The sequence below is a fragment of the Stigmatopora nigra genome, chromosome 15 (assembly GCF_051989575.1).
Source record: "Stigmatopora nigra isolate UIUO_SnigA chromosome 15, RoL_Snig_1.1, whole genome shotgun sequence".
NCBI classification, from domain to species: Eukaryota; Metazoa; Chordata; class Actinopteri; order Syngnathiformes; family Syngnathidae; genus Stigmatopora; species Stigmatopora nigra.
In genome coordinates, this window is record NC_135522.1 from 7131140 (window position 1) to 7155729 (window position 24590).

Here is a 24590-nt window from a genome sequence, read left to right on the forward strand (position 1 = left end):
GCGGGTATGATTGACATCTAATTTAGTGAAAGGACTTACCTTTGATTACGTCATCGCTTTCAACTATGCAGAGGCAAACTATGACAAAAGTCCTTTTTATTTTACAGTTTCAAAAGTTTTAGATCTATGTGAGTATTGATCATTTATTTTGAATACTTTTGGACAGTATCCTATCATTTAATGTGATAGAGAGACTTTAAACGATGTTTTAAGCTCATTTTAAAAGTCTTAAATGTCATTTCAAATGAATTCAATGGCCCTGAAATATGTCAAATGTAGCTTCAATTACTTCTAACCTGTTCTCACGACATGCATCCAAATCTTCCTGCAGGAAGTGGGCCCTCCTCTGAAGGAAGTTGACCTGCAACATGAATCCACATTTAGGGAAGAACGTTGAGTTGATAGGAAGGCCTGAGATGGGTTGTGCTTTTGGTAGGAAAAAAAAAGGGGGGTCGGGGTCGGTCACTTAAGTAGGCTCGCTGGATGAAAGGCTCGCTTGTTGAGTCCTGAGGGGTCAGGACACAAGGGTAAGGGTCAGGAGATTAGGGCGCTGAGGTTAAGGCACACGGGGAGCGCCAGGAAGATTATCGGGGCGGTTCGCCAAGGTTAGGACGCAACATGCGGCCGGACTGTGCCAGCCTTTTGTTTGCCTACAAAGCGGGGGTTTATTTATGAAGTGTCTGGCTTAAGTGAAAATAAACGCCATCTACGTTTACACGTCGGCACGGCAGAATGGAGATTGTTCCTACTCCTGCTCAGGGGAACATTCCTTTCCAAGAAGAGGCCGAGGGGGCATCAGGGAAGAAATCCAAGTGCTACTTTTGGCAATCCATCAGAGATTAACTGGAAGTCCGACGCAGACTTGGAAATGTCGTTCACTTTTTTTTTCCATTTGCAGTGGGAAGCAGAGCTAGATAGTGAAAATCTGCAAATCATTGTTGCATCTTGAAAATGGAGATGGAATACTTCAGTATATGAAATGGGATGAATAAAAAATACAAAATAGAGACATTTGAAATGGAAAAACACAGTGAAAAATGAGTACATGTGTAAGTAAAATAATAAAAACATAAAGAACAATGTCAAATAGAGTAAATCAAATATGTATTTAAGATAACCTTTAAAATGAAAGAAGGATGCATTTATTATTAATACATTCTTCCTTATTGTTACATTTTCTGAAAAATCTTTATATAATTCAATAGAAACTTCTCTATCAAATGTATGTAACCAGAATATTCCTTCATAATATAGATAACAGAACTTAAAACTGTTTTAGTGCAGGATATTGTATGAATAAAAAATACTAAATAGAGAAAGTTAAACAGAAAAATTAAGCAAAAATGAATTGGAAAGCCATTCAAATACTCCTTAAAGGAAATATTGACAGCGACATGAACTCATGGTAAAGATGACTTTGACACACCTGGTCTTAATGGCAGTCAAAGAGTTAAAAACGCACCTAAAACGATTCCCCACAGCAAAAAAAAAAAAAAAAAAAAAAAAGGCCAGGTTCACTCATTATTATGTAAACTTTCCCAACTTGAAAGAGTTATATAGCAATTTAAGGGAGCTGCGTGAACACGCCGCCGTCCTTTTCATGTCAAATTCCGCGCATGTTCAAAAAAGAAGTGATTGTCTGCCAGCCCGCCGCAGATATGCAAAGCATTCTGCCAGCTGCATGACACAGCGAATTGTGGGATTGTGTTTTTGGCATATGAAATGCTGATGCCCAAATTGGAAGCATTTACTTGCCTTTGTACATTTTGCCACATTCATTTTTCCATTCCACTGCACAATCCATTATCCATTCTTGAAGCACTTGTTGCAAAGCTAGTAACATCTAGTTTGATATTATAAGTAAATTAAATCATGTTATTTGCTTTTAAGGACTCAGGGGTTAAAATGGTTGCATTATGTGTACATGATTGAGTGAAGGACTTGAGAGTGATCCGAAATCTTAAACTCCAAGTTCTCACCTGAGCTGTAAGTGATGCAATGGTGTCCTCCAGTTCCTGCCTGAGCTCAACAGGAATCAGACCTTTAATCTTCTCCTCGTACTCCTGACGCACTGCGGTGACCTAAAAAGGCAAATCGTGTTAGTGGAATAAACACAGAAATTATGCGGGGACTAGAAAGATCTTCGGGAGAGTGCGTGAGAAGATGCCAGAGATCATATTTACAAAGATGTTTGAGTCGAAGCGATTCCAGTTAGATGGGATTAATCAGTTAAAATAGAATCAAAATAATGATAAAACTAAATCATAATTAAAAAAAGAGCTTGCTTTTATAAAATTCCATCAATTCTCTGAAAATTAATGTGGATTTACCCGCTGAGGTACTATTTAAATATAGAAATACCTTATTTTCCAGACTAAAAGTGGAAGTTTTTATAACCATATGCGACATGTGTATTTTTATTACTCTGTCTGCCAACAGATTGGTATTAAATGTATTTTTTTTTAGGATTTTTTTCAATGAATGCCTGACATTGACTTCCAATCCATTTAAAATAAGACTCCTAAGAGGCAAATATGCATGTTTCAGTTTCATTGAATGGCAATCATTTGCTGTTATCCCCTCCCAGTTTAAATGGATTGGACGTCTATCAAAGTCAATGGCAGATAACATGTAAAGTTGACACAACAAATTACACTCATAAGTCAACACACCACTGAACATAAAACACGAGCTTCTAGCAACTCGGGGCAGTTTTTTTTTCTGGGCCAGGCAACAACACACACATACACATACATACACACACCAGGCATTCCCACTCTATTCTTAGCTCCGACTTCCCTCACTAGTAAGCGCCCCTTTACATCCCAACAGGGGGTAAAACTCAACCCGAGCCAAAATAACACGACCCCCCCTACTGGCTGCGTACGTAAAGCATCTGCAAACTCTGACTTGGAGCGTCTGCATGACACTACGCATGGATGCGGCGGCGGCGGCGACGTCGGCGGCGAGTTCGCTCAACGCGACTCCGCCGGGGGAGGAACTGGAGGAAGTCTGTCTGGGGCTAAATTACACGCCGACCAAACCCCGGTCCGATTATAGAAGCTGAGAACGGCTGGAAAACCGACAAACACACATGAATGGAAAGCTCGGCGTGCTTGGCATATAGCGGCGAAGCCAGCAAACACAGGCTCGGAGTTATAAAAGCATCTGCGGCAGGAATCCAGTTGCAGTGTCAGTAATTCTTTGCAATTAAGAGCACGAGTTTGACGATTGACGTGAATGGACACAGCCAAATTCCTTCAGTGTGCGGCATGGCGCGGTGGCACCCTACTTTTGTTACAAAACCAAAAATACTTGTCAAAAAATACACTTCCCCCTTGATTTGTCCTGACTATTGTGTGTGGTCGTCATGTTTGAGACGGCTAAAAATATACCTTTCAACAAGTCGGGCCTTTTTCTAGTGAAGAGCGTATGAATGAAAGATTGATTTTCCCAAAATAATTTTCCTGTTGTGGATTTCACTGATTGTTCTAGCGTGGGCTAATTAATCTTTGCCGGTACAATACGAAGGAATTGGGAGACACTTCAAAGCGGACCCTCAGTCGAAAAACGATTCTGATTGGAGCGGCTCAAGTCGTTGTTTTTTTCCACTGCAATCTGCAGCCACCGTTTTTTTTAGGAAGCGGCTGGTTAAAAAGGACATAAACCGCAGCAGTTGGAAGACATTTATGACAGTAAATGGATTTACTTCTTGGCATGTTGACTATGGAGGCTAACACTGAGAGTGTCCATTGTGGGATAAAAAGATAATATAGTCTACACACCCTTGTACGAAAGAATAGTGTTTGTGGGTTGAAAATGAGAGTGAGACAATCCTTCAGTGCTCAGTTCAGAATTTAAGGAATTTAAGAAAAAAATGACAAGAGCTACATTATGAATGACAATGTGAAAGATGATTCTTAGCGAGACCATTATGGGCACACAACGCATTCGATATCCGATGCGTGAGGGTAGGCAGAACAATTTGAGATAGTGCATACATTGGATTGGCTAATATAGGGGGATTTAAAAAGGCCTGAAAATGGTTATTTTGCCTGGGAAATATTGACTTTGCTTGCAATTTTCTCTATTATTAGGTTTGGGAAAATTGGAAATGCTGTGGCTTTTGACAACAAGATTCTTTCCACTGAGATGCACTTGATCAAGATTAGTGAATTGAGAATTATTTAAGACCGAGCAGGATTTCCAGTGATGATTTAAAGGATGTTCACGATAAGATCCTAAAATCCCAACAATACCTGATAAGTGAATTGGCTGCCATTAACTGCAATAGACAGTTTTTAATGGCACTGACAAAACACGAAAACCATTTATGTGGCGCCTCTTAGATTGAAAAAAAAAAACTTTTCCGCGAAACACAACAAATAATAGCTCCACTGAATTTTCTTTCTTTGTGAGTCATAATGATAATCACAGCAAGAATTTTTTACAAATAATATGTGTAGCTCATCTTGTCATCAAATGTTCCTCAGGCAATCGGTCAAAAACAAAGACATCCAATACATGATCAGTTAAATGTTTTCACCATATAGTAATTAATATGATTCATCTTCTTAACAACAAGTCACGATAACCACCACCTGCCAACATTTAAACGTCGAAAAGAATTATTCACGACAGATTAATTTTTTTTGTCACCATCTTCCAGGATTAAAACCCCAAAACATGACCGAAAATGTACGAATCCAAACGGAAAAGTCACGATAAGGAATTGCAAAAACGCCCAAAAAGTCGAATATTTCATTTCCGATCAACCGCGCAATTCCGATTGTTTTGAAGAATGCCTCGTGGAGCGTCAGTCATTTCCCCCACTCAATCATCTAAATGATCTAAATATAGTCCTCAGATGGTGTTGCCCCATTGTTACTGTCACGCAACATTTTTTTTTGACAGGTGCCAGCAAAAAAAAAAAAACGATCTCCCAACACTTTCAACACTCAAGTGAAGTTCGTCACGTCGACGGGAAGGGTTGACGTATGCTAATGACGGCGTGTGGAAGTCGTTGCCAGGAAGGCATTTTTTTTTTTGCGACGGGGCTGACATAAAAACTTAGTCACGAAGAAGGCGGCACATCAAAAAAGACACCGCTCTCAAATTCTGCACCTCCGCATTTATGAGTGAGTTCACCGAGCTACCATTTGAATGACGTTAAGCTGAAAGAAGTCATTTTGGGGGAACAGAAGAACATTAAAAGGGGCTTCGTATTTGACTGAAAATGTGGGAACCAACCATGCTTAAATGAGAACTATTGTACGTTTGAATAGTGAGGGGTGACATCACGACAGATGTGATGAGAGATATTTGGCCCACCATAATGTAAGACAACAGATTAAATACTAAATATTGCTGGAAACAAAAAATAAATAAATAAATATATATATATATGATTGCATCATCGGTTTCAACTATGCAGAGGCAAACTGCAAAAAAATATTTTTATGGCACAATTTCGATAGCTATAGATCTGTAAGTCTCGATAATTTATTTTCAAATACTGTTTGACAAGATCCTATCATTTCATTAGTGTGTAAAACGTACGATATTTTCTCCACTATATAATCCGATGCACCTTACTTACCAATACTACCGCTACGACTACTTCAGCTTCATCTAGTGGATGTACACAAACCCATACTACTACCATCACCACTACTCCTGCGTATTATAACCGGGGCACCTTACATGTTAAACAAATTTTAAGAATATACAATACAGTAATAGCAGGACTTTAATTGATTATAGTTTTGCCTTTAAAAATGTTTCTACTGACAACATAGTGTTGATGACCTCTACTAGCCTCAGAAACGTCCTCAAATCTTTCAGAATTCAACGTCCTATTTTCAATACCTGAGCATTCACATTGTCATTGTGATTGACTTAAAACATAACAACAAATAATAACAATAAAATGTGGTGAAAAGTTCAGCCCTGTCTACTCATCATTCTTCCAAACTCATAAAATAGGTTTCTTTGCGGCTGTCTCCGACCCCTCGGTGCGCATTTTTGACGAGCGGACAAGAGAGGTGTGTGACGAGTGTGTGAAGTGTGTACAAGGGTCAGTGGGCAGATCAGAGCGGGGGGTGTCGGGGTACGTCACAGAATGAATGCCTTGGGTGTACAAAGAAAAGCCTCCTGTGCGAATCTAGTCATTAGTGCTTTCTTCTCAGTGTGTGTCAAGGTCAAAACACAGCCTGATTACAGGGCATTCTGACGAGCCACGGGGAGTGTGTGTGTGTGTGTGTGTGTGTGTGTGTGTGTGTGTGTGAGCACACAGGCTTCCCTCTAAACACAGGCGGCGGTGGCATTCCTTGCCCTAGGCGCTGCCTCTTGAAGCCAAATCTTTTAAGAATTTCAGAAATGTGCGAGGGGGTAAATGTTTGGCTGGGAGTTGGAGAATCACCGTCCAGTCAGAAAAAGGATTGGAGGTGTCTTGTGTAACATTCCGGGAAAGGATTTAAACAAAAAAAAACAACAACAACTGGGTATGTTAAATACAAATATGAAGATGTGAACAGGCTCAGTGGGGCGGCGAGTTGTGTAGAAAATTACCTTCTCTTCGCTTTCCAGTTCTTTGCTGAGAAGCGTCTTCTCAGAGCTTCGCAACTGCCTCTGTAGACTTTCCACCTTCTCCTGTAGAGCCTGAGGGGAGGCACAAGACAGTCAGCGTTGTCGGCGGGCTGACGGAACGTCGACCCGAGATGCGTGTGTGCGCTGGAACTGATGTAGGATGAGGCTATATTTGATCATGAAAGGCATAGAAGTAGAATATGAATGAGGCGGCCTGTTGAAACTAGGACAAATATACAATCCCCCATTAAGTTGGAAAATACATTTACAATGTGCTTTCACAAAGATTTACAAAACATTCATCTATTATTTATGCCGCTTATCCTCACAAGAGTCACAGGGGTGCTGGAGTGTATCCTGATTAACTGCAGGCAGTATAATGGGCACACCCAAAGATGACAAAAGGACACAAAAAACATTTAAGCACAGCCTCACATTATATAGGATAAAACATATTATACAAATAATAACTAAGAAAACTTCAATTCAAACTGGAGCTGCATTAAAATGTTTAAAGTATGGAAAATATACAATGAACAAAACATGATATTGACATTTTTCACTTTTTTAAATGTAAAAGTGTACTTGAATTAAGTATTAAGAGCAACCAAAAAGGAGATTTAGGTCTCCTCCATGTTTCTAACTGCAATATTAGTTTGAAAATATGATTCAAAACTTGAGATTTGGGACATTTGTCCTTTCTTTTAAGCAATATAATTTACAATATTTAAAATATGTACAGATTTCATTTGCAGTAAGATTATAGAAGATTGAAACCTTTGTGGTAAGAAAGCTGTTTTCATTGTGCTGGGTGTGTACTAAAAGTCATTCTTGCTATTGTCATTGCCACTGTTGTTGTATAAACAAGGATGAAAGGCCATTTCATTGCCAGTTCTTGTTACCATGCAGGTAAATAACATTGATGCAGGAATAGGAAATACAAAAATGCGATTGAAATTTACTTTCAACACAGTAGAATGCCTTCAATAAAATGTCTTGCGCACTAATTAAAGTCAAAGAAAATCCCAAACAAAGAAAGTGATCAAACTCAATTGCTGCTTGTGTGTTGACGGGTAATAATTATGTCATGACCATAATTACAGCAAAGCTGACCTCATTAAACTGCTTTTAAAAGGCGAGGGCGGAGAATTTCTCACTCCAGGCATTTGAAAACTTTTCGAGGCATTCAGAAACCCATCACTAATGGAATTGATATATATATATATTCCAATTTAGAATCAATAAGAACAACAAAAACAACAACAAAAAGGCGTGGTATCATGTCACATTTGTACCCACAATAAAGTTATTTCCATTTCCCAAATGGACGCCAGCTTTCTATCCTTTTGCTGCTTTGAGATTCTGACAAGAAAAGAAGAGAAAAAGGAATGCGGGCTAGAGGAAAGAAAGTCATTAATACATTGTGTGTGTGTGTGTGTGTGTGTGTGTGTGAATGGAAAGAATGGTGCAGTTTGTGCGTGAAACACAGAACCAGATGTTTGGAGTGCACATGTGGACACTTCATCTTTGATTATTCGGCATGAAAAGCAGAGAGTGAAAGGTGCACATGTGCAGTACACACGCGCACACGTAACAAGCGTGTGAGGGGCGAGCAGGGCGGGGCAACAAAACCCATTCCTCGCCATCAATAACTTCTAGGTCTCCCCCCACTGGAGTTGAGTGAGCAGGGCAGGTGTGTGAGTTCATTTTCTTGTGCTTCAGGTGAGAGGCATGACCACTTCGTGCTCAAGCCACCGCGCTGACATAAATTTCATATTAATAGGTGTTTTGGGCTTCGGGGGGTCAGGATGGAACTTGTGAGGGTGAGGATTGACTTTCAAGTTGTTTGGATTTCACAAATGAAATGTTAAGTATTCAAAAATGTCCAAACTATTAAATGCAATTCTATTTTGGAAATTCGATTTTTTTTTAATACATATATTGGCGGTACTTGTGGATTCTATTCAGGTGTAATGTCTATGTTTTTTATTTTTTGTTCTTATGCCGACTTGAAGTACAAAAAGATGGCCAATCTCAAAACATTGTGATATACTTCAATACTACATTTGAGACATTTTAATTTCTTTACAGGGTTGTCCAAAAGTCACATATCACTACACTTTTAATTTGTCTCAGGTCTCTTTCCTACACCAGATTAAAATTCATATAAACCAAGATATGTTTTGCAAAACAGGATCTGATATTGACAAAACACTGCACTCCGTTTCTGGAAAAAGCCAAGAAAAGCGCAACGGGAGCGTCAATAAAAGTTCAATTCAGGCAACAATTTTAAATTATAACCCTGTCAGATTGTTGTTGCTTGAAGTCTTTGGGAAAACTGGATTGCCTAAAATTAATCTTCAATCATTCATTTAATTGTTGGTGTTGGAGCAGAGAAAAATACTTAAAATACTGAATTACAAACACCCAAAGTACCCAACTTCTATATGAAAAACAAATCACATTGTTTCTTACACAGTACTTCAACTACTACCCTGAATTGGTAGCCACTCTAATATTTGACAATACTAACCAAAGAAGAATGGAATCAAACATAAAAGCATTTCAAGATGATCATGTTTGTCTCCAAGTCATCTGGCAACCCAGTAAAAAATGTTCAAATTTCCTATAAACATTTTCTGAACACTTCTTAAATGATGTACGATCAGTACCTAAAGTAAAGTAAAATAACTCATGTCATCAAGTTAACAATGAGGCAAGGCAGCAGAAAACCCCCTTGTTTCACCAGTTTAACAACCTTCACGTGCCAGTTACATTGGTGGCAATACCGCATTGTCAAACTGATAAAACTCACCACATCAAACGACGCTGGCTTAAGAGTGTCGTTTTTTTTCATATCACATCAACTGAGGAGGTAATTAACATCTTGTAAACATCGGTGGCGCCGACACAGACTATTACTGTGAATCCTGCCAATGTTTTTTTCTCGTTGGTCAATGCTTCTGTTGAACTTCACTGAGTTTCACAGAGAAAAAAACATCTTACCAATTTGCAAACTGAAATTCTTGAATCAGATCATAGACAGCGGCAACTTCAAGGCATGTTTTTGCATGTCATTAAATGTTATAAGGTGGTTTACCGCTTGCTAGCGTCCAAAGTAATTGTTAAAGTGGATGGTTCCCAAAAAGCGACTTTACTGTAATTGAAGGCGAAAAACAGGATTGATGAGTTTCTAATTCACAGGTAAATGTTTTATCTTGTTTTAACACATGCCTGTTAAAAAAAGGCAATACAGTTATTTAACTTTACTTTGAGAGAAAGATAGTTTGCATACTTGAAGATGAATACCACTACCACACTAGTGGGTGTGTTCAAAAATGTATTCCGCAGAAGTTCAAACGCAATCATAATTAAACCTTTATCTTTCACGAGTAAGTAGGCCACCTGTATTCTAAAAGTAATGTATAACTACATCATATCTTAAGCACCTTTGGACAATGTGAGCATGAACAGCCAATATATGAACTACAGCTACAAGTGGATGTCAAGATTGATTCAGATTTAGGGGAGGTTTGATGGGAAAATATATGGTCAAGATAGTTGGTTGTGAAAAAGATGAGGATTTTGGTAATCAGGGTTAGTAATCAGTTTCTAAACAACAACATGACAGAAATGTGCGTGATCACAACCAATCTGCAACTTATTTTTGATTTTATTATCTCCCAAGAAAGCTTCTTGGGAGATAATTTATTGTGGCAAACCAGATCACATCTCACAGATGTAGGGAAACACTGAAATAAACAAAAACAAACAATAGAATTGTGATCAAACCGAGATTGTGACTAAGTGTTAAAAAAAAACTAAACGCAAAAGGAACTTTTTGCCATATATCGCCCACTCCTACCCCTAGCCTGGATTAAATGGTATTATACAATTACAATGTGGTCATAGTGAGTCAACCAAAGTCTTCCCAAACAGAGTTATTCAAGGCATCTGGTGAAAATTGCAAAGTCAGATTTTTCCAATATCGTGTATCCATAATGTTTACCCAATTATTCACCAAATTCATTGATAGGATAAAAGAAATTCTGAAAACACCGAATAGTGACAGCCATTCCATGAATATAACCCATGCCGAGTTGGATAAAAACTATGCCACCATCCAGCGGGACCCTAAATGCAACGCCAGGTCCACACTGATCCCGGAAGAGGATAAAGGATTCAGACAATGCAACAACAAATTCCTCCCCCTCGATTGCTACTTCACAATAAAACCCACTTGTGATTCCCGCAAGTGTGACACAGCAAATTTTGCACGTCTTCTGGGAAGCCTGACTTTCTAGTGGGCCTAACTGGTGTCATGTTTTTGTCTCTTTCATGTGGCTGGTGTATTTATGCTCTTCAAAAAACTTGTGAGGGTTGAGGTCATTACAATAATAGGGACTAATCAGGAGTTCAAATCGGTCCCCTGATGAATCATGTAAAGACAGTGGAAATGTTTATCCGTGGAAGCAGACACACATGATAGATAGCATGAAAGCTCACATATCATATTTAATCCAATAAAAGTCAAATAAAAAGATCAGATGTAAACAGTATAGATATTACTACATATGTTGTGTCTGTTCCCATAGCAGCCTATTCCAAAAACGAATAGTACGTATAGACTTTCCAAACGAGAGAACTCTCATCAATGCTTTTTTTTTAAAATGGCCTACGTGAGTGTATGGAGGATTCTGCTTAAGTGCGTCCAGATGCTCCCGGCGATACGGTTTTTCATCTGCCATGCAGGCTGGGATCGTTGCGAAACAGAAGCGGGAGGATCTGATTTACTTCCTCTGAGAAAACTGCAGAGGCTGCTTTTGAATGACTCGTACTTCTGTGCCATTGACGCCAATAGATGTCTAATGCATTATGGGGTCATCATATTTATTGATTATTGACTTAAAAATATCCAAGCACTGCTCTTACAGCTTCTTAAAAGGTAAATATGATTGCATTTCTATTGTATTTGAAGGAATCTAAGAGCAATCTAGAGTGTTCAACCAGCCTGCCATGCAAGTTTTTTTGGGGTGTGGATGGAAACTGGAATACCCAGAGAAAACCCACACAAGCCCGGGGAGAACAACCAAATTTAACACATTAATGTTGAAACCCACCATCAATCTCAGAACTGTGAGGCAGATGCACTAACCACTCACCCACCAGGCCGCCCCATTTAGTCAAATACATGTAAAAAAATCGGATTAGTAGATAGTCTGTGGCAACCCCAAACTGCAGAAATGATTTTAAAAATTAGATCAAAATCCGTTTTAATCCAACTTTAATTAAAAAAATGTCATTAACTATATTTGATTGATGGTCTAAACCAGGAGTTCTCAAAAGAATTCAGAGCCTTTTTTTTTACTTTCAAAGTGGTAAAATAATTAATAAAATGTCATGTATTTTTACTTTTAAATTCTGAGGATTCCCAATGAATAATATTTGAAAATATGAATTGTTTATGGCTCTCTTCGTCTAAAGGTTTCCCAAACCCTGGTCTAAACGGATGAGGTAAGACTGAAGCCTTATTAAAAAGCTCTTTGGCTTTGGAGTATCACTAAAGCTAACACAAGCTCGCAGCCATGTACAGGCTTGCATTCAAATGAAGTCAAATTAACAAAAATCTAAACGATCAAGAGTCCGACCAGCTCAGGTGCGAGTTCTGCGTTTTTCCACACAAACGTACACGACGCCTCGAGTTCTGCCTTTTTCTTGGGTGGTCTCCTCCTCGTGCAGATAAGGCCGGCGAGCCTCCCTCGGGTGAAGTAAAAGCAACAGAGGGCAGGAGCAGAGGAGGAGGGGAAGAGGTAAAGAAAAATGCCAGGGGCTTCTTTAAACTTGGGTGTTTTGTTAGGAGCCGCTTCCAGTGTGGCGGGGGCCTTCTATTTGCAGCACGCTGTCAGAAGTTTCTCCCAAAGTCGGGATTAAAGAGATCCTCTAATGACACCGAGGTTGCAGTGAGGAAAGAAGTGCACTGCCTCCAGCCACAACGCACACATAGACAAAAAAAGGCAAATATGCACAAGAGCAAACACTACACACTTGAGTCGATGTGCGCATGACGGTCGACTGATCTGCTGGTAAATAATAAAGGAGGTGCTAACCTCAAGGAGTGATGGACGGCCAGAGAGAGGAGTGCCGACTCTCTTTTAACTGCACTTTTATCAAAAGGACTGATGGAAAGGTAAAAAAAAATAAATAAAAAATAAAGTAAGCAGGAGAAGGCCAGGTCTCCCTCCTGAGAACTTAGAAGGTGAAAACTTGGTCTGTCTGTCTGACAACCAGAAGATACTTGAGTATATCAGGGATATAGACTGTCATTTTTTTGGCAGTAGTTCTTCTTGCGTATGTTTCTGAGTAAGAGAAGCAGGAAAAAATGTAGCATTTACACTTTACCTTGTATCTATTGTGACGTCACTGATAAAAACAGTTCAAGGACAGCTACGGTAATAAAGCCAATGTTGCCCACCAGGGGAACGTACTGTTCTTTGTCTCTCAACTGCTGTGAGCAACAGTAGAAAGAGAATAGGAAACAAGTGTGAAATATGCACCATATGCCTGTGTGGATATTTGGGTATTGCAGCGTTCAGGTTTGTGTGGAGCTCAAGTTTAACGAAAGCACTGCGGGCAAAAACACTTGGCAAGACTTTAAAAAGTTGATTAAAAAAATTGCAGTGTAGCAATGTTTTTTTGTTTGTTTAAAAAGCGTTATCGTTATTTCCCACATAAAAGTTGACCTGGGATACATTGAATATTTCACTGAACAGGTGGTCTATAGTTTATGGCTTAACGGGAACAAAAACATCTTGTATAAATGACCTTTATGTGAATCGCAGTAAGTCAAAAGTGTTTCAGTTTTGCAGCTCACGCAATTCTTAGATTTCTGACAACAAAGGAAATAATCACAAAAATGACACGCCTTACTAGTGCAAAGTGACTTACACACACGAATGAACAGAACATAAACACTAAAACGTTTGAAACAGGTATAAATTAGCTAAAAATAGTCCTACCACAATCTCTTTACTCACTGTACCTGTCCAATCTGTCATCGTTCTTATCTTTTCCCTGTTTGAGACACACATGAAGCCTGTGTTGCTAAAGAACAAGTCAATTTTATAGACATTTTAAGACCACTTCAATTAAGTGTTAATGCCACGCTCATGCAAATTTCAGAACAAACCTCACAAAACAATACCTCCTACAATGTCAGAAAACTTCTTTGAAACAATACCCGAAAAACACATCTCTGCTCTCTACTGGCTATTATGTAAACCAGGGGTAGGGAACCCTGGTGTAAACAATAAGCAAGTTAATTAGGATGTCAATGGCACTGAAAAATGAGCAACCACAGCCAGTTGTGTTACTTCCTTGTTCCTTTATAATACTTTTTGGATCATTACATACCTGTCAACCTCGGCCAATTGCTCCTCTTATTAATAATTGCATTTCCCCCTATTGCAGGGGCCAAAAGAATGAATATGACTTGGCATAAGACATTGAGCAAAGTCAAAATCATGATCATTTGCAGCCAACCCCTACCAGAGAAAATGGATGTGACGTCTATGGCGTTCACTGTAACATGATCATTCACTACTAGTGGTTTATATTTTAAATGCATATGTCTTTTCAGGCCACTGTCAGTAAAAGTCATCTGACATCAAGTCTCTCTCTTTCCATCAAGCGTCGAGCGGCTTTATGTATCTGTTAGCACTCGCCTGCCTTAATGCTGACGTCGCGTTCGCAACGCTGCACGTCTGGCCGGTGTTGGCGGATTGATGGCTCTTCCGGCCGTGAGTGAGGGCTTCCCGCCCGCGTTTGATCCGCATATCAGACTGAGGGGAAGTAGGAGCGAGAGAGATAACATTCCAGGATGCAAAGAGGGAACGTGGGAAGTGGAAGCACTCACTGGGACCCCGGCTGCCACCGCAGACAACAAAGGGGAATGATTCATTTCAGCATAAGGCTTTCTTCAATCTCTGCTTGACGAGTCACCGTCTTCTTAAAAAAAATGTCATCACTAAAATATGTTTCCACTTCTGTTTCTGATTCTTCAAACAATGTTTGAAGGACACATGTAACATCTGATCATGAGAACTCTAGTTCAGTCGGCTGTCCATACTTTGGCATCTTATCCAAATTGGAAGTAGACAGTTAGAATCTTCTGTCTTCTTTGAAAGAGCAATCAAGTCTTCTTCATTATTATTATTTTTTTGAGAACCCAGTGAAAAGAATCTCAGCAGTTTTCCAACCATATACTCAGTCACCCACAATGCACTGCACCTCCATAATAGACAATAAGAAGGCAGTATTTTTTGTCTATAACAAGCTTGGTTAAAATCAATATCAGCTTTGTTTTCATTAATGATGACAATAAGGCAATATTTTGATGATATAATGGATGCATAACTTTGTTTGCTTCTGTTTAGTGTGCCAGATTCCACTATAGCTTCAAACTACTGTTTTTTAAAGACCAAAACAACACTACTACCTATATGAAATGTCAAAAAAAGTTTAAATATGATAAACATTTCCACTAACACAAAACACACTAATGAATTATAATAATATGGATAATCCTTACAAATTTGCTTCCTAATTCTATCTTACATATGAAGTAAAACTATTCAAATGAGCACAAAATTACTTAAAGGAAAACTTCCTTTTCATACTGTTACCATTAAATTGGGGATTTCCGTGTGTGTATAGTGTAGGAAAATAGTAGGGAAAAGTGCTATAGTTTTTATGATGAACATTTGCTTTATTTTCTGATAACGGAACTTTTGAATCCAAAAGAGTATGTGTAATGGGAAAATGTAATCGCTGGAACTCTACATTTTGATTTTAGCTGTCAAGTTTTCTTGTCATTGGCACAGAATAAGTCAAAACAGAGGCACCATATGTTCGTCTGCAACTTTTTCCCACATTTGGTTGAATGTCTGGTTGGGAATGTGACTTCACAAGGGCATACACACACTATTTTACTCTGCTTCTTTGGGCACCTGTTCTTGATCCACCACTGTCATTTCTTCCACCCAGCAAAGTCATCCTTTCAACTTCCCTCAGAAACTAATGCATACACCACACCGCCACAAGTACACACGAACTACAGCCCACTCGGATCATTTATTTGCGTGCATGGAAAGCCTTCATTACCGACAACTCCAACATGGTGGCTAAACACTACAAGAACAGTCACCCTCAGAGAAAAGACCAACGGTCATTCTCGCATTATTTAAGCTATCACTTCACTGGAAACATTGAAGAAAGGATAAGACCTTGTTTTTGATCAAAAAGATGCGTACTTAAAAAAACACCATATACAAAGTCTACATGTGGGTGCGTGCAAGGGAATGCTACGCGACTCCGACTGAGACGAGGACACTAACTCAAAGCTATGTTTGCTCTAAGAGCGTGTGGATGGAGAAGGCCTACGTAAGACAAGACTTCAGTGAAACCACGAGTGTGTGTGGCAGGCTGCAGAAAGACGGGAAGCGCTGCTGCGGGGAGCGAGAACAGGGGCGTTGATCAAAGCCCGAGCGGGTGACACCATGGGCGGAGTGCCATTGTTTATTCACCAGCCACCTTCTCCCTTTTGGCAAGATGAGGGGAGCATGTGCGCTTCTGTGTGTGAGTGGGAGGGGGGGGGGGGAAAGAAAGAGTTTGAGGAGTTCTGAGATACAGTCTCAGAAAGACAGTGTCTGTGTGTGACAAATGCAATGTGTAGGTGTGCTCGTGTGTCCTCACCTTTCACTTGGCAAGGGTAATGTGGGTTGGAGTTCTGTCACAATTTGGCAGATTTGCAATACAGCAAGTGTTTGCAAACAGAAACTAATAAGCTTGCCATTATATTGGAGACACACCCAAAAGTTGTGCGTAGTCGAAACCATTTTGACCTCAACGTCTCTTACAATCAATAGCACTGAAGCATGATCATTCATAGCCAGTTCTCCTAGTTAGGCTGGGTGTTCTGTTCCCTATGACTGTTTGTGTTCAAGACAATGCAAAGTGTAAATTGATAATTAAACCATTCAGACAATTCATTTGTCACCCCGAAATTTCTTGTGAATGGAACATACAGAGAACACAAACTCATGCTAAATCAAATTGAGTTAAATTGATTTAAATTATTTACATGGCCAGATTTTCAGATTAGAATAATTGTTAATAGAGTAATCTGCTGCAAACAAAGAAAAATAAATTTGACCTTTTATAGTTTTAACTGGGCTTCTGCCTCCCCGACCCCCAAAAGAAAATGATAATGAAAGAGTTATTTGCTGTAAGAAAATGTAGCCAATGTTTTATGATGGGTACAGTTGGAACAGATGAATCCAATTTACGATATTTCCTAGGGGACCCACGTAGTCAACTCGAAGCATGAATTGAATTATGTTGGACTGCAGTTCATCTATACCAGGCCTATAGACTTGAATTACAAGGTCAAGAGTGAATATACAACTTTTGTCATTTTGCTCACAGGGCTAAACCTTTGTAATGACTTCAAAAGACAAACTCTCAACAAATTGACCATTTTTTAGGAGAAAAGGCTAGGGAAAGAGGGGGATCGATGGGGGGCAGTGGTTGGCTGTCAGGGCCTGAAAGGAGATCTCCATATCTCTCAAGGGAAGTCTCACAGACCTGCCCCTCTTTTACTATATGAGGCAGCTGCAAGCACAGACAGACAAGGTTTGTGTTTGGGAACATGTCCCTTATCCCAGACACAACAAGCCTTTATTTGGCCAGTCACACCCAATCAAGTGCCACAGTGTCCCTGTCGCCCTCCAAGACGGGAAAAAGAAGAGGCGGAAGAACAACTGGACCAAACAGACCAATTAGTTTTTGTATGAAGTTGATGAAATGATGAAGCCAAGTGACATCAACAATGCAGAGAGTCTTCAATGGACAGTTTTATGCATAAGGTTGGGGCTGACATAAAGCAGACAAGGTACTAAACGACACTACGGAGGCCCATAAGTCGCCGTAAAAATGACAGCGCACAAGCATGTTAAATGTGTGATTTGACAAAAGAAACCCACTCCATAAAAGTTGAAGCTAAAAAAGGCTAGTGTTGCTTGCCACTTCATTCTTGCACTAACCTTGTTGGAGAGGTCGGCCCACTGGGTTATATCTTTCTTCTCTTCAGCCCATCGCTGAATGGTCTCTTCGTGTTGGCGGGTCATCGCCTCCCGCAGATTGGCAACTTCCTCCTTTGAGATGCACGCAGACTGTTGGAGCTCAGTAATTACCTAGAGAACAGATATAATAGTGGATATGAATATATAATATAATAATATATGCCACCCGATTGTGCAGTGGTTCTTCTGCCTGACTTTGGTGCAGGCATTCTGGGTTCGATTACCACTTGGTGGCAGTGTGATTGTGAGAGTAAGTGGTCGTCTGTCTCTCTGTGTGCCCTATGATTGACTGGCGACCAGTCAAGAGTGTTGTCTGCCTTTTGCCCAAAGCTGGGTTAGGCTCCAGCAACCCTCACAACCCTTTTGCCGATGGGCGGTATGGAAGATAAATGAATGAATCAATGAATACTATATAATAATAATAATAGAATATATAAGTGCCTGAGTAATATTAGTACATGTTAGACTAATTGATGTTCAGGTTGTGCTTTTTAAAGAAAAATAAAATAATTAGAATCACCATCCCACCAAAAACCCTCCTCAATTCAAGAAATTGAAACAAATTTGAATGAATAAATCAGACCAAAATCCATGTTGTGTTAATACAATTGGGTAAAAACACTTGCTACCAAGACTAAAATAAGTTTGATTAAGAGCTTGTGTGTATGTTGACAACAGAGTGCCAAAAGGGTTGTTTTAAGAGTGCCTAATTCAAGTGGTGATTGAAATCTGCAGTACTTCAAAAGCCATTGGAACAAGAGACCAGATAACGCAAAAGGTCAACAAAGTGGACATTTTGCAGACAAAAGCAAATTAACAAACAACAGCTTTCATCAGGATGGAGTTGGAACGGAAACACTTTAGCATTTGGACAAAACAGAACATATGAAATCATTGTCTGCCATTGGCGATGACAGACGTCCAATCCAATTGGACTGGGAGGCCTGTCTGTTCAATAACAAAGGTCCAGTACTTCAATGTCAATTCTCTCACCAGCCATTAGTAGTAAATCATAAATGACAGGACATATATCAATGGGGGGGACCCCCTTATAAAGTTTGTGACCATCCTGTCCAGAAGGCGAAAACATCAAGCTCCCTCTCTAGCAAAATAGTTCTTAATCTGAGCAGTAATGAAAATGCATTCCACATGTGCAATGGATTTAGATGAATGGACACCTACAATCATTGCTTTCCCACAGTGGAAGAGGAAAGGGGGAAAAAAAGGAAGAAGGAAGAGAAAAAAATGGATGAGAAAAAGGAAAAAACACAACTTCCTTTTTGAAGCGCTGAGCCACTTAGTGTTGGTGAACTTGCGGTGCACGCCAAGATGAAAAGAGACTGCCTTGGCTTTCAAATCTCCCAGTCAAAAATTAACATTCTATTTAAGCCAGCACCAGGGAAAGGCAAGATGAGAGGGGAAAGCCGAGCAGACAGAGGTATGGCGAGTAGGGAGGGGGTGCCTACTCCCCGCTTTGGGCTAGACAGATAATTGTTTACTGTGTGCAAACTCTGAAGGACCAGCCCTGCTGGAATTTGCACAGTGTGTGGGAGAAAGGCAAAAAAAGAGGGATGATTAGTCTTCTTTTTTTTTGTCAGAGAAATCGCCACATGAGTCCTACAAATGGCACATTATTATGGTAATACATCACTTTGAGATGATGATAATTACTTTGCAATATGGATTTCTTTCAACCCAAAGGCCATGGTTTACCTTGTTGAAGGCTTCTTGTTCGTAGTATTTTTACAACTGGTGAGCTTTGTTTTATATATTTAGCTCACAACTGAGTATCTTAATATCATCTCAATCATTCTTGTTGATGGCACTTAAAATATTATGTGCTATTTGTTTCAGTGGTGCCTTGAGATATGAGTGGGATTTGATCCATGGCTATGGACAAAACTCAAAACATTCAATTTTGTGATGCTTGTTGTGTTGTTTTGAATGTCGATTCAATATTGTTAGGTACTTTCCAACAAAATTGAACCCTGGTTGTAGCGCAGTGGTCTGAGTACACCATTGTGGTGGACGGGGTTCGATGCCAATATGTTTGAAGTCAGAAGGGGGATTTCACAGCAATTGTTTGGTTTTGCGGTGGTGACCCCTGAAGGGATAAGCCGAAAGTCCAGTAAAAGCAACAATGAATTAGAAAGTATGAAAACTTTCATACATTCATTTTTTGTACTGCTTATCCTGCCGGGGATGCTGAAGCCTGAATTGGTTGTGAGCCAATCACAGCGCACAAGGAGACAGACAACTAACTGACAATTTATAGTGTTCAACCAGTGTTCTAGCAAGTCCGGGAAGAATATACAAACTCTTCACAGTAAGGTCCCAACCTGGGGCTATACTACAACTTGTAGAATACTAAATCCAAATTTGTTTATTCATGTTTCTAAGGTCATATGTTCACATTCTTGAAGTAATTTATCAGCAAGTACTCTGGAAGAAATAAATCCGTCCAATTTGCATAGTCAATTTGAACTCTAACCTCATTCTACGAGAGTGTGATATATTCTCGTACAGTGTCTGATTCACTGCGCCTTCCGCGGCCAATTCCCTCCTCCTTCCTCTCTTGATGGATGGTCAAGGATAAAAGTAATGATCTCCTACTGGTATCACAGCTCTGACCCACAAAAGTGGAAGAGAAGAAGAGAGAGAGTGGTTCACAGGTCATCCACTCGCGTTGAGATGCTGCACACTAATTAGTGCTCGTTTGCACATCGAGACAAAAGCGGAGGACTGCTGTGCGATACGGGACGTGGGTTTGCAAGCATAAACGTGCCCTTAATGGACCTCCCTCTGGATAATGTATGGCCGTGGTATGTTTTTAATTGGCCGATTAAGCATGCGGTGGATCACGGGAGGGATGCTCCCTGTCAGAGAAGGAGGGGTTAACAACTGCAGTTAGCCTTGTGGTTCAAAGGCCTCTTGTTTACATTTGACTGGGCTGCTCCCCAAAGTAACATACCGACATGGGACCCTTCGGTCGGTGTGAGTATTTGGATCACAAACACTCCTGATCTTGGGACGAATAGCCGGGATTAATCACACTCAACTGTATGTTAAAATCATTGACTCAACGATTACACTGTGAAAGACAGAAGAGTGGCAATGCTTGTGGAGAAATGTTGTAATGCCAGGGAAATATTAATGGTCACGACAGTCATGTTTGAAGGTTTTGAATGATCAGTGACCACTCACAAGAAATATTCATGTAATTTATGAAGACTTGATTACCTGTGCAGATCTGCTAAGTGTCTGATTGTACTCCTTCTCAATGTGCTTCAATCTGCTGTTGATCTGTAAAGAGAGAGAGAGAGAGCAAGTGGGAGTGAGATGTGGGATTCACACAGTGTTTAGAATTGCAATTAACCTAGACCGCCAGGAAAAAAATACATTAAATCATCAAGGCAAATGTATACTTCCAAAGAAGTAAATGCAACAAACTTTTGTTCTGTAATGAGCATCAGTATTTAGAAAAAACATATATTTTTACCCTTTATATGACAACATTCTTAACCATCATTTTGTATGGTCTGGAATTGAAGAATTAATAAATCCCTCAAATTGTATCCAGAGATCTAAAAAAGAAATGTACTAGGTCAAAAATTCCCCCGAAAACAAAACAACAAAAATGGGAAATAGTATTATAATTCATCAATCAGAAGGAGTTTAGTTTCCAAGGTATTGCAATGAATTAATACTAAATAGAAAAAGGTTGGACATTGATCAACGTCTGTGTTACTGAAACAAGATCATTCACTGCCAGAAATATAATGAGGTGACCTTGTGTGCCCTCCCCTCTGAAGATGATACCTCTTGGCACTGAGACATTAGGGAGACAAAGTTGGAAACCTTCACGTGGTGTCTCCTGAGAGGCCGCTCGCCGCGGCCTGCGAATTCCAACAAATACCACTCAGAGCTGCCAACAAGGAACGTGGCACCCTACGTTTTTCATCCAGCCGGAGACATTTGACTGCCCCTCACCTCCGACTACCCCCCGGATGAAATAATCCGCGTTCCAGTGGCAACTCTAGCGCTATCTGAGGGCAATCCTCAGGCGCTTGTAGTGCAACAACAACAACAACAACAACAACTGAGACATTAGGTAGTGACTGTGCAAACTGGATGCAATTTGTGTCAACAACACATCAGTTAACAACAAGGTTGTAGGTAGGGGGAAATTAAACCCAGATTCCAAATAGCTACGGGAACAAGCAGTGCCGATCAGGCAAAAAGTGGGGGCGTTCGAGCGAAGACAAATGCAGGCTGTTGTCAGGAGTTCAATGAGCGCCGCTCACATCTTTGTTTTTCGTTGTTTTTCTAATGAGAAGACGGCCAGCCGGGAGGCGAAGGTTGTAAAAGTCCAATACGAAATGCGCCTCTCAGTGGTTTCAAAGAGAAGCTTAACAGTGAGTGGAGGGATATAATGAGTTGCCATGTAGATGTCAATGATTGCTCGTTTGCCAGGTGAAGAGGGTCAGAAACCATACACTAATGCTGTCTGTGAAATGTAACGCTTTTCTGTCGAAACATTGCATTTCGACTCAGTTTTTTGCTCAATTTATGAGTTAATTGACTTGCTATTGACCCCAAAAGATATCCAATCAATTAGAAATGGGAAGGGTTGGCAAAAAATGATCAAACTATAGTCATAGTTAATATGTCCTTTGTTTCTAGTTTCTAGATTTTATAAGTTAGGTTTCATATTTTGTACATTTGGAAAAATTAGACATAGTGACATAATATTAATAGTCCAACTTTTCACAGTGAATCAGTTTTGTTTCCAATACAATTTACATCTAAAGCATAAAACCAAGAGTAGTAAATAAAATTTCTTATATAAGAGCCAATTAGTAAACAAATAATCTTGGATGAGACAACTACCAGATTCAACATTTGTGGCCTGCCCAGTGTTTTTCTCTGTACATAATACGACAAGTTTTTTTTTTCTTCTTACATTGTACACACAAACAAAACAACACGTTCTGCAATCAATTAGCGTTTGTACTCAAAATCCTTTCGAGTAACCATTGCCAATCCATTGTAATAATCTGAGTCTACATCCCACTGGATTTCAACATTAAATCATTGAGCTAACCCCAACACTACCTCAGTCTTTGAGGTCCTTCCAACTGTGCGTCGCAAATAGCCTCACTCCCAGACATCTTACATCTGACACCAACTCTCTGTTTCCACTTTTTTCTCCAACTTGATCCTCTTACTCTGACAAGCAGCGAAAGACACACAACATACTGTAGAAACAAGTGTCATTGAACGCACCGCTGGCTCCAATGAACAAAGCCAACCTTTGGACTCCAAATACTTCCTGACAAAAACTGTAGTCCCGCTTAGAGCGGACACACCTGTCACCACGGTAACACATAGCCATCACCAAGGAAACGGGACCGCCTGTCTTCCCGTGCCAGGGCCGTGAGTGGTGGCACTCGTCCCTCGGGGGCCCCCGTCGCGGCTGATAAGAGAGAGGGGCGGAAAGAAGGGAAAAACTGAAAATCGGAGAAGTGGGGGCTTCTTGAAAGCTTCTTGACACATTTGGCGTCTTGTGACGGAACCCACATTCACTACAGCGGTTATTATTAGACCTTTATTATCTATTTTTCCCATTTTCTTTTCTGTTTTTATTCAATAATCCTAATAGCTTTGTCTATAGTCCTTCTTAGAACGGTAAGTAGGTTGAGAGTGTGACTTCTTTGTAATGCATTGGCTGCCATTGACAGCCTTAGATGTCCAATTCATTTAGTGATAATAGCATGGCTGTCATAGACAGCTAATGAGTGACACTTCATCCTGCCAGGTCAAGCCTTTATTGTCATCATATTGTCATCTGCTTGTACTAATGTTATAAAAATGGACAGCGTTTTCAAATTAATGCTGTAAAATGTAATATATGTATATATAATGTATAATATCCCACAACCCTAGTGAAGAAATGAAATAAAATACTATATAATATAAATAGTGTGATATGATTTTGATTGTGGTTGTACAACCAGTTATCAAGTAATGTTGGCAATATTATTGCGACTACTCATCTTTTAATACATGATTAAACAAAAATGACAAAAAAATGTAAGAGCACGATATCGATTAATCGTTGCACCTCATGTCGCAATATGATTTTGGAGGTATCGGTACTAGATAGCATGCTTAAAAACTAAACAAAAAAACACCAGCGCTTGCTACTTACAAATTCCCTTTACCTTCAGCATCTCGAGGGAATATAGCAGAAAGAATTACTACACAACATCATGCATTATATAGCTCAAGCTTCCCCAGGAAAACACAACAAAACTGAAATACAGATGACAACTGATGAACTATTTCACTGTCAATAACAATGCTAAACGGCCAACAGTGTGGTACTTTTCATCCATCTGAGGTAATTTTATGTTTTTTCACTCGTAGACATCGTCAATTGCAGCCAGGGAGTTCAGACGAATCGTAACAAGCGAAGATCAAGATAAATAAAATCATAAAAACCAAGCGCGAAATTGAAATCTGAACCGTTTGTACGGTACGTGTCCGTGCGTGCCAGCTCTTTCAAAGCGACTACTTTTGCCTTGCCGAAGGCATTTTAGAAGCACTGAAAGGCCTCATCGGCCTCTTTAATCGGACCGACATACTAACGGCCACAGCTTTAAAGAATTGTGAGTTTTTGAGAGTTAGGCATACGGCTTTTGTAAAACTTAATCCATAATCAGGCTTGGCGAAGGCAGCAAAACAAGCAAAAAATGATATTTAGGGCTAATCAAAACTGAAAATGAACATTTGCACAAGGTGCGAGCTTCATTTCACTCACTACAGAATGTTACCACCAAAGAAGGAAGAAATCCAAACGTC

General features: G+C 39.8%; 1 protein-coding gene across 5 annotated transcripts in view; it reads right to left on the reverse strand.

Annotated features, from left to right (window-relative positions):
- Nucleotides 1–24590, reverse strand: part of cep112 (centrosomal protein 112) — a 69676-nt gene that overhangs the window by 1344 nt on the left and 43742 nt on the right. For all 5 annotated transcript variants that reach the window (XM_077735124.1, XM_077735123.1, XM_077735121.1 and 2 more), the window contains 5 exons: nt 20967–21029; nt 17688–17837; nt 6571–6660; nt 1980–2081; nt 297–361 (listed from right to left, as the gene is read on the reverse strand). In XM_077735124.1, coding sequence (XP_077591250.1) covers nt 297–361; nt 1980–2081; nt 6571–6660; nt 17688–17837; nt 20967–21029 — 470 coding nt within the window. The remainder of the gene's footprint in view (nt 1–296; nt 362–1979; nt 2082–6570; nt 6661–17687; nt 17838–20966; nt 21030–24590) is intronic.